This window comes from Arvicanthis niloticus, chromosome 1 (genome assembly GCF_011762505.2).
Source record: "Arvicanthis niloticus isolate mArvNil1 chromosome 1, mArvNil1.pat.X, whole genome shotgun sequence".
Classification (NCBI taxonomy): Eukaryota; Metazoa; Chordata; class Mammalia; order Rodentia; family Muridae; genus Arvicanthis; species Arvicanthis niloticus.
This window is the reverse complement of record NC_047658.1, coordinates 166,437,178-166,453,906: the sequence shown is the minus strand read 5'-3', so window position 1 is coordinate 166,453,906 and position 16,729 is coordinate 166,437,178. Positions and strand designations below refer to the sequence as shown.

Here is a 16,729-nt window from a genome sequence, read left to right as displayed (position 1 = left end):
ACCCCGCCTTTGAAAAATAAACCTCTCCCTGTTTCCTGTATTCTAGGGATTCTGGTTAGGTTGGAGAGGAGCGGGTAAGGCACAGATTCTTCTTACCTCAGGGGCTTGTAGTTAGTAGCAGAGATTACTCAGTAGGAGCAGTAAGTGGTTTGCTCCACTGAAGGGACATGGAACTCAGATGTTTTGAGAAAGTGACAAATCTTGAAGAAATAGAACAAGTCTGTTAAGGGGTGGGGAGAGAGATGTTTGGGCAGACAAAACAACACTGATACTACTTGGGATTGGCTAGTTGGTCCATGTGCTGAGCTGGGCTCAGTGTAAGAAGGTGTAGGCTGTGGAATCAGAAAAGTAGACAATGTCCCCTAAATTGAGAAGTCTGAACTTAAGAAAAAAAGATGTTAGTGGGGATTTCTGAGTACTAAGAAGGGATTTTAGGTACAGAATAACTTCAGTTGCCAGAATTTGATTGAGTTTTAGTGCTTATTAGCTTGGGATCACACTCAAATGGTTAAATATTTCTGAGCTGTTTCCTTCTTACCTATGTATGATAGAGACACCCTTTATTCCACAGGTAGTTAAGGAGAACTAGGAAAAGAAATGGAAAGGTAAATACCAGACCTTTAAGTACTCTGTAATGAGACATGAAGTAGAGATAGTTCCCAACATATTCTCCTAGGTAGAAGTCAAAGCATTATGAGGTGACTTTTTTAGAGTATTAGAACATTCAGCAATTCTCAAATAGCTGTAGACACAGCTTCTATAATTCCATTTATTTTAAGTGTGTGTGTGTGTGTGTGTGTGTGTGTGTGTGTGTGTGTGTATGGGTGCCTGAAGAAAAACCTTAGTTCTGGAATTACAGGTTGTGAGCTGCTTGATAAGGGTTCTGGGGTTCCAGGTGTTAACTGGAAGAACAGCAAGCACTCTTAACCACTGAGCCATTTCTCCAGCCCCCTAATTTCATGCGGTTGAACTTGGTACTTAGGAGTCTTAGTGTGGCAGAACTTAAAAGCATGATGTTGTCTTTAAGGTCTGGTTGTCAGATGATGAAGTTTCCAAAGGACAGGCCTTATGTGGAATGTGTTTTGCTTTTGTATTTTATACATTCCCACTCCCCAACACTGTGTCTCAGGAATTTTTAGTTGAATACATGTATCTTATCATTTGCTAATATTTTAATCTTTTTAAAGATTTATTTATTTATTTATTTATTTATTTATTTATTTATTATGTATACAGAGTTTTGCCTGTGTATATGCCTGCACACCAGAAGAGGGTACCAGATCTCATTATAGGTGGTTATGGGTCACCATGTGGTTGCTGGGAATCGAACTCAGGACCTCTGGAAGAGCAGCCAGTGCTCTTAACCTCTGAGCCATCTCTCCAGCCCCCCTAATCTTTTTTAATTTAATAATTTTAATCTGTTTTATTTAGGCTTATCTAATGTTAAATTAACTTAAAGAATAAACTAAGATAGTGCATAGATATAGTTTTGTAAAACGTAACATCTTAACTTATGCTACTACAACAAAATACCATAGACTGGGTAACTTAAATTATTTCTTATAGTGGTTTGGAAGTTGAGAAGTTTCCAGATCGAGGTTCTGGCTTAAGGGTACCTGGTGAAAACTCCTCCTGGCTTGCAGATGAAACATTCTCACCAAAGCTTTCTCCCTGCCACATTTTGATAGCAAAGATTTAGAAACCTTTTGTTGTCTCTTTAAAGGCATGGTCTTGTAGGATGAGGACCATGCCCTTATAACTTTATGGAATTTTAATTATTTCCTTTTTTCAGATATGCTGTATTTGAAATAATGTCTTGTACTGGGAGATAAGACGTGTTCAGTCAACATGCAGTAAATTTGGAGAGGTTCCTTAGTGACTATGTGACTTAGTATTTTGTAGGAGTGAGTAAAGTTAGGTGTGCAGTATAGTGTACTTCAGTCTAGACCTGCAGGCATATGTGAATCATTTGAGTTCTTCTGTTGTTGAAAGTTGGTTAACTAGAGAACCCGTTTACAATGGAGATAAATTTAAAAAAATGTATTAGTCACTCTAATAGTGTCTTAAAAGATTGGTTTATTTTACACATGTCAGTGTTTTACTTCATTGTATGTTTGTATACTACATGATACAGTGCTTGTGGAGGCCAGAAGATGGTGTTGGATTCCCTAGAACCAAAGGTACAAGGTGGTTGTAAAGCTACCATTTGGGTGTTGGGAGCTGAACCTGGGTTCTTCTGTAAAAGCAGCAAGCGTGCTTAACTGTTTGGCATTAATTCAGCCCCTCTGGTAGTATCTAGTGCCTGTTTTACTTGCTTGAATTCTCTCCCCCCTAATTCCAGGTCCTAATATAGTTTGATGCCTTTAAGAAATATCTCTAATCAGTGGTGATTTATTAAAATCATACTTTTAGCTAATAGGTTAAAGCCATGCAGTTTTTAAAAGTGACTAAAATGAAGTGTCATATAGTAGACTTTGGAACAAAGAAATCTGAACTGATTTTAGAGTATAAGTACCTCCCCCATCTTAGATTCTTTCTGAGTTGGTTTGTATTGCAGGGGTTGAAGAAGGACTTTCACCTGGTTTCCCAGAGTACTAATGCTGATATTCTTTCTCACAGGCCAGCCCTCCAGACCTCTATATTGAAAGATTTAATATAGCTCTGGGACAGTATATGGGAGCATTGCAGAGCATCGTGCCTCTTTTCATATATATGGTAAGTTAGAGCCCTGTCTCCCTTTCCCAAACCATGAAAGGTTAATTGTGTTCTGTTTTCATTTACTATATTTTATTTATATTTTGTTTACTATATTCTGTTTCCATTCCTGAGTCGGATTACAGATGGGTGTGTTTATGCGTATGGAGTCTAATTACCACCTTATACTTACAGCACATCTAAGTAGAATAAGCCAGAAATTGGAGGTGAGAAAGCTAGAAGGGCATTTCTTCTCCATCTTTCCCACAATTTCATTAAATTTGTTTTTTAACAGTTTCATACATGTATATAGTACATTCTGCTTATGTTTTTCTCAACCCTCTCTTCTTCTGTGCTCCTCCCCCACCTCCCCAATATCCCCACAGGTCCCATTCCTACATACTTGCTGTGAAGAGACCTTTAAATCCTGTCAGGAAGGAGAGAGTGTTAGACAATGAAAGCCTGAAACATTTGTTCAGAAAAATACCCAAAAGTAGATGGGGAACATTGTAGGAAATTTGTAGAACAGTAGATACAGATTTATTGTCTTTGATAATTAATTTTTGTGGATTAGTTAGAAAAAAGTCAGCAATACTATGTTTTTGTCTGGTATGAACTAGGTAGTTCACAGAAAATAAATAGCATAAAAAGAAAAATATATCAAACGGCACTGTTAAATATAACTTAAAATTACGTTTAAATTACTTTTTGAAAAGTGTTTAGAAATACTTACTTTTGATGAATCTGTAAAAGAAACAGACCTATAATTTAGAGTAGAATGAATTATTAAAATTGTCTTGAAAGACTCATTTTATGTATAAAATTTCTCAAATTCATAAATAGATATAAACACCAAATGTATATATACACGTATGTATATATATACAGGCACACATAAATACATACATACATATATATCTGTATTATCATCAGTTGGGGATTGTTTTAACAATTTATGGAAAACAAGAAAATACACAGTTAACACAGTGGCATGTTTCTATATTTTTGTGGAAAAAAGTCTCCTAGGTCCTAACATTAGGGTAAAAGTGCCAGGTACCAAGGTACAAGCAGTATGTACTCAGCAGGGAGAGGAGTGGTTCTCATGCAAAGCGTGTTTCAGAACAAGTGGAACATGTCATTTTCTCTATAGAATGGGATCCGTAAAGCTAAAACACAGGATCAGCTCATGAAGGCTTTTGGTTACTCACCCACCGGCATAGCTGTAATATTTAACCAAGTATATGTGCATCTTATTTTTAGGCCCCCCCTTTTTTTTTTTTTTAAACAGAGAGGAAAATACTTCTGAACTAAGAGTGAGTGAAAAATGTTTTTATTCCCTTTGTGTTTTCTACTCTTTTTCATTGAGCTAGCATTCAAAACATGAACATATTTAACAGTTTCAGATTTTTCTTTGTGTTTTCCTAGTTGGGTGGATTTTGGTAAGAAGGAAAACTTGATTTAAAGGTACTCCAGTAAATAAGGAATGGTAGTCCATCTTGTAACAGACTTTGAAAGTAGGCAGTTTCCAGGGATGTTGGTGTCAGGGTTTCTGTTTTATTCCTTGATGTACACCATATAGTCATCTTTTATTGGATATAAGTGAAGAACTTTTCCTTCAATCACTGCTCTCAGCCTGATAAGGGTATCTGTCTCTGAGCAAAGATGATGTCTAGAATTTGTTACAGTGGCCATTACTGAAGGGCATGTATAAAGGGACTCTTCTAGTGGCTTCTACTACCTGCCTGCTCTAAGTATTGGATGCTGAGGGGTGCCTTTCTTGAGTCTCCCAGCATTGCCTTTTGATGCTGGTGATGAGCTTGTTTTTGTTTTTAAAGATTTATTTATTTATGTTGTATACAATGTTATGCCTGTGTGTATGCCTACAGGCAAGAAGAGGGATCTCATTATAAATGGTTATGAGCCACCAGGTAATTGCTATGAATTGAATTCAGGACCTTTGGAAAAGCAGTCAGTGCTCTTAACTTCTGAGCCATCTCTCCAGCCCTGGTGATGAACTCTTAAAGACATTGCACACAGTGTGGCTCTGTACTGTTTACATATTATTTTGAAGTTAATATTTTGATCTTCCAACCTCATGCCAAAAAGACCCGTGACTAGGAATGGCTAGGTTTTGTTGTTTGCTGGGCTTTATTATTATTATTTTACTAATCAATACATTTATTCATTATTCCTTAAAACAGTATTTAGTTCTCCTATTCATGGGAGTGATTACTTTTCTCTATTAATATACAAAAACTTATTTACTTTTTTTCCAGAATAAGTTTTACATAGAAACTAAGCTTAACAGAGACCTAAAAGATGACCTTATAAAACTGTTTACGGAACACGTTGCAGAGAAGCACATCTACAGCCTAATGCGTGAGTAACCTTTGCTCTCTGTGGGGATGAGACAGCACTAGCCATTGTCTCCTGTTTTCTTTCTCCTTTCCTTCTCCAACTCTTACTTTTTCCTTTCATCTGAGAACACTGTCTCTAAACTCCAATATTGACATCTCTAGAGCCAGAGAGCAGGAAGTTGTTAAGTTTACCTCAGTCTATAGAGAGAGAAACTGGCTTAATAGTCACCTACTGTTGTGGGCCACTTAGGCAGGTCATTTATTGGACGGTGTCTTGTACTCGGCCTGTTCTGTGCTGCCATTTCTTCCTTGAGCAGGAGCATGATTAGGAGGGTCATGTGTCACCAGGGACTTCTGAAACAGCGAGCACTGGGTGTCTATGAAGGCGAGCACAAGCTTTCTTTGGTTTCTACTGTTAGTCTAGTGTGTCTGCTATTCACCACGTTATCAAGCTGCTAGCTTCCTGTAGATTAGTATTTGTAAAAATATTTACTGTGGCTGTTTAGATAGCTAATTAAGATCCATGTTCCAAGCTCAGTCAGTCTTTCCCAGTCCCTGGCTAACAATAGGTGACATCATTTCCTCTTTAAGGGGAGTTTCCCTCTCCTGAGTGGACTCCAAGCAAACCATCATTAGTCACTCAGCATCTTCAGAAGCTCATGTTTTGGTCAGTACTCAGCCAGGCATTCTTTAGTATTCTGTAGCTAATGTAGATTATAGTTTATTTTTTTTTTGAAGACTTTTAGTTGTAATTAATTGCTGCCACACAGAAGTTTTACTGAAATTTACAAAGTAATTGTTTTAAAGCTTGACCACAAGTTTTGTTGCACTTTTGCTTTTAAATGAAGACAGGGATTTATGTACTGAGCCAGGTCACTTTTGCAAGGCACAGTTTTCACACAATAATGTAGCTAACTTTAGTTGAAATCATACTCCCAGAGTGTCCAGAGTCCAAAATACGAGAACCATAAGCTTGTATTTATAACATGCATTATTTTTAAGATGGGTCAGATACTTATATAAGATTTTTGTACATTAATTTTGAGATATTCTACTTGCTTTGGTTTTGAGAGACAGTCTTGCTCTATAACCCAGGCTGGCATGGAAGTTTAAGAAATCCTCCTGCCCAAGCCTCCAAAGTGCTAAACGGTAGAGGTATAGTACTGCAATAGCTTCTAGCCATTGGTTAGAGCATTGGATACTGACATTGTTTTTAGCTTCCTAAAGTACATTTTCTTCTTTGTTAAAATTCCATAGAGAAATGCTACATCTGGTAGAAATATGTATTTCCTTTCTAAATATGTCTTTATACTGCTAATAATTTGGAAGTCAACTTTATTGGACACATGTGAAGAATATTGAAGAGAATATTGTACTTAGATTGAGTAAGAGTACTTCCCAGTCTGGGTTTCTCATGAAATTGATATTTATAGGTAGATATATCCTATTCCCAGCAAATGGAAAAAACCCTTAAGTTTTTATAAGTTGGATAAAACTAAACCTATTAGATATTTATTAAACAGTTTCTAGGTATTATACTTAATGGTGGAAGACACAGAAAGTGACTGCTAGTCACATTGGTTTGGGTCCCAGGAGAGGAAGCCCTATAAATGTTTTAACAGTTGCACGGGTGATCATCACAAGGATTTTTAAGCTGTCATTCGGAAACAGTGACTTCAGCCAGCAGCATCTTAGTTTGCTGTGCAGTCTGGAGGGGCTTAGGCTGATGTGATCCAACTGGGGCTTTCTATTGGTGGCTTACATGATTCAGACATTAGTGTGGTTTTTAGTTTCTTCAACAGTGAGTATTCCAAAATTCAGAAAGTAGCAACTTGGAAACTATAAATGTCTAAAGTCCTAGACTCAGAAAAAATTTTCTGCATTCTATTGGATAGTCGCAGAACCTAGGCTCCTGGGGTAGATCATGGATCCCCCATTTCTCGTGTTTCAAACTAGTCTGGTGTCCATATCTTAAACTTAGTAAGCCAAGGCAAAATGATCTTGTGTGTCAAAACCAAATTGGTTCTCAGTGCCCTCATGTGTATGAATTAATGTTTTGTGAGTATGATGGTTGTAGGTGAGGCTGGTTTTCCCTCAGTGCTCTGCATGCTCAGTGTCCTTAGAAAATAAACTGACTTAAGGTTTTGACAGGTAAAAAATTACTTAACCTACAAATTAGTTTTCACCTTGAATTAAACTGAAAGCATAGCTAGGTTTTACATTAATTAAAATATTGCCTGGTGTTGTATTGAGCAGATGTGACAATCAATATATAGCAATTAGGTTGGACATTTCCAGAGAAAGTATAATGTGTTGACTTTTGCAGTTAAAGATAGAGTTTACTTTGCAGAGTCAAATGACTGTACTTAAATTTTCTTAGTTTTAAACCCTTGTAGTTTGGCACTATTTGAATTCTTTTAGTTTTCATTTCCAAACTAGATTACTGAAAGGATCCCTTGAACAATGAAGACAGTAAGATGGCTCAGTATGTCAGGTTGTTGTAGAGTAAATGGAAAGAGTGGCTCTTGCAAGTTGTCTTCTGACCTCCACATAGGCAGTTTTGCATTGATATATGTATGTGCACTACGTACACACACGCACGCGCACACACACACACACACACACACACACACACACACACACTGTAAATAAATGTAATGAGAATGTAAAGAAAGAAAGCCTGTGCAACATCATAGCACCAAGGAACATTTGAAACCTCAGAGGAGCTCAGGATCCACCAGATACTTAAGACTTTAATGTTATAACATAGAGATTAGGACTGGACATCTACCCTCAGGCTTAATACCCTATGATTGAGGTACATCTGTGAGTAACAGGCTTGTTGAAGGACACTGTTCTTTAATACATGGCTTTCAGAAGAAACCCATTACTAAGATGACATTTTTTTAGTGCCAGTTCGTGTTTGAAGGAGAAGCATGTACAGTCTCTTCTGCCATCAGCTAGCTCTGATTTTAGATAGGGGTGGTGTGTGTGTGTGTGTGTGTGTGTTGTAGGGTAGAGGCTGCTGTTCATGATCTAGTTTGCTAACAAAGATGACAAAGGCCAGCCCTTACTGGGTTCAGTAACCACCACACCACCCCCAAACACATACCCATTGCATCCCCACCAAGTCCCACTTCCTTAGGGGAAAAAAGCTGGAAAAATCCTTTAAATTTAAATACTTTATCCAAAGAGTTTTGAGAAGAAGGGATGTTAGCAAATTATTAAAATACCTTATCAACTCTTTATAATCCTTTCTTTACAAGTTGGAGGTTTTATTTTGATTTACTGAGATGGAGTCTTGTAGCTCAGACTGGTCCGAAACGCTTAAAGATAACCTTGAGCTTCTGAGCTTCCTTTCACCTTCCTGGTTTGTATGGTGCTGGGGGTCAGATCCAGGACTTTGTACATGATAGGTAGGTAGGTAGGTAGGTAAACACTATCAAACTGAGCTACATCCCAGCTTCTAGTAATATTTATTCTTGAATATAATTATTTACAGTTAGTTCATCCCAAATTGTTTATATCCATTTCATAAGTTACATATGTCTTTAAAATTTGCCGTTTCTTCATAGCTGTCAGGTTGACAGAAATTATGGTAGGGGCTATTGGCAGTTAGCCACAGTTTGAGTATGTAGTTGAGCATGAAGGTCTCAGGTATTGGTCAAAAAAAAAAAAAAAAAAAAATAGGATAAAATGAGCACTTACATTTGGGGTACATGCTGAATACCTAAGGCTTTCAGAATATAGAAATTTGTTTAGAAATTCAGTTTTTAAACATGTTTTAGAGTTCGTGACTTGTAAGTTTCCATTTATCATCTTTAAAATTTGTCACTCAAAATTAAATTTGTTATCTGTGGATGATGAGATGGGAAGAATAAACAAAGCAGCCTGTGGCCTTCGCTAGTAAAGTCCCATGGAAGTTCCTATGTCTGAAGTTACCAAATCCTTGAAGGAAGGAGATACTTTCATTTTTAAAAGACATGGATAAAGGAAAACAGTTAACTACAAATCTGGTTTATATAAAACTCCACTATTTAGTTTTCTTCTTCCCTTCTTCCCCCGCCCCCTTTCCTCTCTTTTGGTTTGAATGGTAAGATGGTGGGTATTTTGGTTTTTTTGTCTTTTGCTTTTTGTTTTTTTTTTTTTTTTAATCTTTGAGAGAGATTAAAAATTAACTGTTTTAGGGCAGTAGCACTTGCTCTGTCCAATAAATAGTTATTAGTGTCTGTTAACTATACAATCTAGAAGGGTTATTGAAGTAATTACTTGTTTTAAACATGGAGGAAATACAGTAGGTAATATAAAAGAAAGCTGACTCTTTGTTCACAGTCAAAAGTCAGGGTTAGCTTTGTTGTTGCCACAGAAAAGTAGAAAAGGTAAATTGTCATTTTCTCTGGTCTTTTGTGTGGGAAGGTTTTTTCTACAAGAAGATGGAGCTATGGCATTTGCAAAAGTAGGCTTTGATACAGTTAATAAAATTGCTTTGGTTGAGTATCCCTAATCTGCAAATCCAGAATGCTCAGAAATTCATAATTTGCTTTGTTTTTTTTTTTTTTGGGGGGGGGGGTTGTTCAGTATGTAGTTTTGGCTGACCTCTAACTCAGAGAAATCTGCTCACTTCTGTCTTCTGAGGGCCAGGATTAAAGGCATATACCACCATTTCCAGCTGAAATCTGTAGTTCTTTGAGCATGACAGAAATTGGAGTATTTCAGATTTGTTGCATTTAGGGATGCTCACAACTTGTGATCCAAGCATTTTAGACGAGAGTGATTTGAAGAAAGAAGGGTCAGGTGTCATTTTCTTCCCACTTAGGCACTTAGAGCTACCTCATGTGTGCCCTGGAGCTGTCGCTTTAGAAGGCTTCACTTCTCTCAGACTCCTCTTTTCACTGCTTTGCTTACTGCTGCTGCAGCAAACAGTGCAGACTCGTGTTTTACTGAGTGCTGTGCTGAAGGCTTGTGTGATCTGTTGTGTATAAGCTCTCGCTCTGTACTGTGCTGCTCTTTTCTTGTATTTACTCATTCAGCCTTAGAAATACTAATAGAACTTTTACTGTTAGCAAGTGTTACATGCTTTTTTCTTTTTTCTTTTATTCTTTTTCATTTGTGTTTATCTTTTTCTTTTTTTCTCTTCTGATTTTTTCTTTTTTCTTTTTTTTTCTTTTATCTTTTTTTCTTTTTTCTTTTTTTTTTTTTTTTTTTACCTGTTTTTTCTTCTTATTCCAGCTTTACTTTTAGAAGCCCAGTCAACACCATTTCAGGTCACACCTTCAACTATGGCAAATATTGTGAAAGGCCTGTACACTCTCAGACCAGGTAAACACCAGTCATTTCTGTTGGGATTGGGCCTGTGTTTCTATTTTATTACAGCCTTATCCAAGCGGGCAGTTGTCTTTACATGCTTCATGAGGCTAACTGACAATTGGGATTATGGCAGCAGAAATCCTGGAGCTCAATTCAGAGTGAAATGTTTGTTTAAGATTTACTCTGAGCTGTTTTCTACCAGTAAAAAGCAGCTGCTTTGGTTTTTGTAACACCTTGAGAGAGATCCACAAACATATTTGGCTGGATACATTTACTGGGTGTGGTGGTGACACTCGTAAGTACCATCATTTGTGATCATTTGTGATGCTGAAGCAAGAGTGTAGTGAGTCTATGGCCAGCCTGAATGCTGCATACTTAGACTTCTGCAGAACGAAGCAAGAAAAATGAATCTCGTGTTTGGTCTTAGTTTTGTCTTTGTTGTTATGCAGTTTCTCCTTTATTTCACACTGTAAATATGCATAGGGATACACACTCAAATTACATTTTCTAGTCCATTACATACTGGCAAGGGATCCAGAACAGTTGATAAAGGGAATGTACATAAACAGTGCTTTTATTTACAAGTGAGGCCTGTAAAAGACCTTAGTGTGCCTGTGGTTAGATGCAAAGAAATCCAAAGAGCCCTGTAGTTGTCTTGCTGTTACCTAGCCATTTACAACATGCCCATAGGGGAAGTTTTAAAATCTCAGGGCAAAACATTGTCCTACAATCAGTAAACACAAAGGATTCTTTAAAAAAAAAAAAAAAAAAAAAAAAGCCAGAAATTACTGTTCTGTGAACTTTTGATACCTATAGATTCAAAGAAGTAAAATGAAAATGAAATGTGTTCATCAATAGTAATACCAATGATCAACATTTTCAGCTGTAGTTACTCATCACTTGAATTTAATGATTATTTTAATTAACTCATAACTGATGGTAATTAATTTAAAAGACAATTTAAAATTTGGCTTGCTAAAATAAGAATCAAGTGAAACTGGTATTAAGGAAGTAGATTTAAGAAATAGTCTCTCTCTGAGGTCACTATAAAATGATCAGTGACATGTAGAGTGTAAATGTTTATGCAACTTTGGCTTTGGTCTTAAATTCTATTCTTTGATATTTCAACAAATCAGTTGTATAAAATAATTGTATAAAGTTATAAAAATATTTTATTACATCTTCTAGTAAGCTGTTAATTTTGTTCTAGCTTTTCAAATACTTGAATTTTATTTTTATAGTGTTATTAAAATGCCTCATGATTATTTCTTGTATACTAGGTTATAAATAACGTTTTTCTTTTATGTTGGAAGTCTTCCCAGTGTAATATGACAAAATCTGCCTTCTAAGGAGGCAGGTTTATTAGCCATAGCCTTTTACACATGCAGCAAAATTGCAGAATAAAGCTATTATCACTGTGGGTAGAAAAAAAATGTAGGTGCCTGTTTATCTAAATGCTATTTTATCTAGGTTGGGCTCTTGTAATAGGATTTATAGTTTTTATGAGGAAAATTCTGTGTTTGAGAATTGTTCTTTTCAAAAGGTGACTTTTATCACAGACTAACCTTTTGCTGCCCTAGGCTCTTTCAGAGATGTTATTAAACCTGTTCTGACGTTTTCATGTCTCGGGAGTACCCATTATGTTCCTGGTCTAGTAAAATTCTAGGCACCTGACAGATAAAGGTTGGAATATTTCAAAGCTGAATTTTAAATGTAGAAGTGTCTTCTGTCACAGGTGTCCTTGGTAATGTTAGCCTTTCTGTGCCATAGTTGAGTCACTGTGGAAGGTTTGGAATCTAAGGTTGAAAACCTTAGATTCCTGACCCAACCCACTGGCAATTTGGAGGACAGCATTAATGCTAAGTTTTCATCTGAGTTTTCAGAAACTCAACTAGAACCAGCTTCACCTATCTTTCCCTGCTTCTTTTCATCTACTAGACACACTTTTGTTTCTTTATCTTTATTTTAATGACTAGAAGTCACATCAATTGGTGGAAGGATTGATTGGGCTTCTGTGCCTCAGATAATTGGCTGATCATTACTCAGAACACCCCAATGACTTTCTAAAACCACATGCCAGAGAGGCACACCACTGAGAGCGTTTGCTGTGATGCTGTGCGAGGAAGGTGTAGGCTGGCTGGCTCCACGCCCCACACTGCATGTTGCCTCTAATTTAGCTCTTCTCCAGTTGGACATTTTTTTCCCTACTTTTTAACTTGCCATTGGCCTACCACTATACAGCATCAAAACTGTGGCCATGTCAGATTGCAGCTTTTCAAGTGGGCCTACGGGTTTATAGAGCATTGGCATGTTTGTAGTTTTTCAATATAAACAGCCACACTGTTTACAGAGAAGGCCTTAACCTGAGACATTTGGAAAAGACTGAGCAGTGCTCACGGAAAACCCAGTCAGGAAGGCGAGGCATCAATGCCATCCCTGAGTGGAGGACCAGTGTGCATATGTGTTTTACCTTGCATAATAAAATTTAATATTTACAAGCCTTTTAAATTGTTTTTTCCTTCAAATAATCCATTTCTGTCTTTTACTTAACCCTGAACCTGACATTTTTGTCATGTCTGTTGAAAAGTATGTTCCTATGACCTCTCCTTGCTTTTTTATTTTCTATAGATTATTCTTTTGGTCTCATGACATGCAATTTTCTTTACCTTTACTGTTTTGTTCCCTCTCCCACATGGGGTTGTATTTCAACCGGGATTGAGAAGATTTTTATTTCTAAACATCTGCTGGTTCTCTGCTTCCTTGTTCTCTGAAGTGTGGTCTGGGCTTTGTTGTTTTGATTAGTGAGCCCCAGAGCTGGGGCTGCTCTCAGGCTGCCCTCGTCTCACACCCTCTTGACTTGGAATTGCCTAGTCATCTCCTTTGTTTGCCTACATCTTTAGAATTTTTTAAATGATATTTACTAAAAAGTTACAGATTCAGTTTTCTTGAATCAATAATGTAAAAATGTTCATTTTCTTTATAATTATAGATATAATTTTGTATAATATATACAAAAATACATATTTTTGTATGTTCACCAAAAGAGGGATGGATACACTAGGTTTTATTATTTGGTTTAATACAATTTTTTGTTATTTAAATAAGAAACTTGCTTGTTTTATTTAAATTATTATTTCCTTGATGAATCGTTTGTTTTCCTTGACAGAATGGGTTCAGATGGCTCCGACATTGTTTTCTAAGTTTATTCCAAACATTCTGCCCCCGGCTGTGGAATCTGAACTTTCTGAGTATGCTGCCCAAGATCAAAAGCTTCAAAGAGAACTTATACAGAACGGTTTTACCAGGCAAGTTGGCTTTTCCTTAGTGACACTTTCCCATTTCTTTCGGCTTCCAGCCTGGCCTGGTGTTGCTGAGCATCTTGGGCCGAGGAGTCGCTGAGAGCAGAGCTGGGGCTGCAGGCTCCTTCCTGTGGTGGAAGCTGATTGTTTCTATGTGGATTTTGGAGAAAGGGCGGTTAGACTGACGAGGCTCTTCCAGTTTGGAGTTTGTAACATTAATCCTGAGCACAACAAAAACATTACTGAAATATTATAATGACTTACTATGCATTTTCCCACTAGACTGTCTTTCATGTTTTCTCTAAATCTAAATGTTCTTTAAAAGTAGGTAGAGTATCTCTTTATAAATGTTCAGAAAGTTTGCTTCCCTTGTTTTTGGTGTATGTGTTTTATTTTTCTAAAATGTTTGCAATTCCTTATTATGCCCATACCCCAGAAAATCTGGAAAAGTATGGTTCTTTTTTTTTTTTTTTTTTTTTTTTTTCTTTTTTAATTTTTCTTTTCTTTTTTTTTTTTTTTTTTTTTTTTTTGCTTTTGGAGACAGGGTTTCTCTGTATAGCCCAGCCTGTCCTAGAACTCACTCTGTAGACCAGGCTGGCCTCAAACTCAGAAATCCGCCTGCCTCTGCCTCCCAAGTGCTGGGAATAAAGGCGTGCGCGCGTCACCACTGCCCAGCTTGTTTTAATATTTATGTTAAAATGAATTAACATAAAAGTCAGGAAATCAATTGTTCAAGGATATATTAGTAACTTCTATTTTACCTATCTTCTGGTATCTGAATACTTAATATTGAGGAAACTCATAGAAAAGACAGGGATAAACATTCTTCTAAACAGTTCTGAGGGCAAACTGAATTTCAGGGGAATGAAAAACCAGAAAAAACAACCCTCCCCCCCAAAAAACAAACAAACAAACAAACAAACAGCTTTTATCTGGGTCACTTACTTAATCTATTTTGGTTACAAAAGGGAGTTCATGTTTTAGGAAGGTGGGGAAGGCCTGTATAGAAATGATAATACCAAAATAGTGTCAGCACTTAGCTCTGTGCCCTTATAGTAATCAACAATTAAAAAAAACAGACACACACTATAAGAATGTAAGGGAAGTCACCCCAAAACACATTTACTGTGAGGATTAAACTCTGCTTTATAAATAAATAGTTCTCACAGGTTTTTTTGAACAGAATAGGCTCTGACAAAGGTAACCTCCTAGGACTCATTCTTTAGGCTTGCTTAACCACCTATCAGAAAGGACTGCCATGCTCAGCCTTTGTAGAAGCCTCTCCGATTGTGTCATGGACCTTTTATTTAATGCTGTCACTCTAATGTTCTTGCTAGTGATTAGCTAGCTAGGATTATTTTAGAGAAAAGTTAGGTTCACTAATGTGAAATGGGAGAGAAACTCAAAACACATAGACTGTCCAATAAAGCTTTTACTGCTTATTTGTAAGTTTTATTTCACCAGTGTTCCTAGCTCTGCTAGAGTGTGTCATAAGGCTAGTTTCAAGTCCTGACAAACATCTCACAAATAAAATATTTCATCTGAGAATTGGTGTCCTTGGTTTCTGGAGTACAGTAGAACTTTGTAAAGATACTGCTGTGGTTTGAGTCAAGATGGTGGCCCCTGAATGTGGGCTTTTTTGTTTCATAGCAGAAGACAGTGTATAGCTGGCAGACTTCACAAATCAGGTATTATCTTTGGCATCTACATCAGTTACTTTGTTCTGCCTGCTGTTTTCACATCTGCATTTCAGCCTGTTACTTATCCAGGAAGAAGGTAGGAATGGATGCTTTGTTTAGAAGTAGAGGTTCCAAACATAAAGCTATGTATCTTTGATTTTAATCAGCATTTATAACCATATAAGTTGCTTGTCTGGCTTTGGTAGGTCACAAAGTTGGATATCTTCTATTTAGGCTATTCAGGGCTATTTGTGGAAAACATAATGGGATTTTTTCTAGATGTTCATTGTAAAGAATCCTATACTTCTCAGTTATGTGATATAGTTTTCCTGTCAGCCATCAAGGATCCTTAGCCTAGCAAGAGATGTCTGTCCTAGTGTGAGAGAAGGAAAGAGTGAACTTTTCCAGATTCTCTATCTGGAAAATTATTTAAAAATTATCATATATATATATATATATATATATATATATATATATACACACACACACACACACACACACACATATACACACACACGTACACACACACATATATATCTACACACATATAACTATATATATATAACTACATACATATATAACTACACACATATATATATGGTGTGTGTGTGTATATATATATTTATATTCATTCATTCATTCATTCATTCACTGTTGCTCTTATAATAGCAAGCCTGAAGATGGTTTGGGGATGGAGCTGAACACAAATTGTATTGTGGATGTGGTAAATTTTATTTATGTGTCTAATGATGAAGATGCTGAACCTTCAGAGCTCAGAAATCAGAGCTGCCGATAAATCTGAGAACCACAGAGCTGGTATGCTCTGCGTCTTAGAAAAGAGGGATGAATGTATATGGAGAAGAAAAAGTGGCTTGTTGACATTATTCAACAGAACCAACAACAGTGGGCAGGAGAAAGCTCAGAAGAAGCTAAGAAAAGGGTTCAGGAAAGATGGGATAAGTTGTACCCTTAGTTGATTGACAAGCAACTGGTGCCATTACTACTCATTGCTTAAGCATTGGAGTCTGGGTTAGTGTCTAGGAAGCCAGGAGTGTGATTTGTGGGAGATGTATAGCCCATTCACAATTACTCTTAACTGTAGTGCAGGACTTGACTGCCAGTAGGCTGGGTATCATATCTGAAGATTGGTGTTTTCTACCACTAAGGTCTTCAAGCACCATAGATTAGGATGTCCAAAGGCTTCGAGACTCTCAAAGTCTCAGTTTGGGGCTTGAGGGGAAGATTTTTAACTTCTGTTTGATATTTAAAGTTTTGCTAGTTCCTGCAGGTTACTAGGGATGTTGGTAGCAGAATCCTGAGTTGTTTTCAAAAACATGTTAGTTTGCACCTGTTCCTAATAGTCAGTGCAAAACATCTTTATAGATGGTCCTTC

General features: G+C 36.9%; 1 protein-coding gene across 3 annotated transcripts in view; it reads left to right on the top strand.

Annotated features, from left to right (window-relative positions):
• Positions 1-16,729, top strand: part of Cacul1 (CDK2 associated cullin domain 1) — a 52,363-nt gene that overhangs the window by 32,902 nt on the left and 2,732 nt on the right. Inside the window, exons 4-7 of one of the 3 annotated variants that reach the window (XM_034505751.2) lie at positions 2,620-2,715; positions 4,971-5,073; positions 10,281-10,370; positions 13,525-13,663. In XM_034505751.2, coding sequence (XP_034361642.1) covers positions 2,620-2,715; positions 4,971-5,073; positions 10,281-10,370; positions 13,525-13,663 — 428 coding nt within the window. The remainder of the gene's footprint in view (positions 1-2,619; positions 2,716-4,970; positions 5,074-10,280; positions 10,371-13,524; positions 13,664-16,729) is intronic. The other 2 variants (XM_034505760.2, XM_076926130.1) reach the window with 2 other exon arrangements.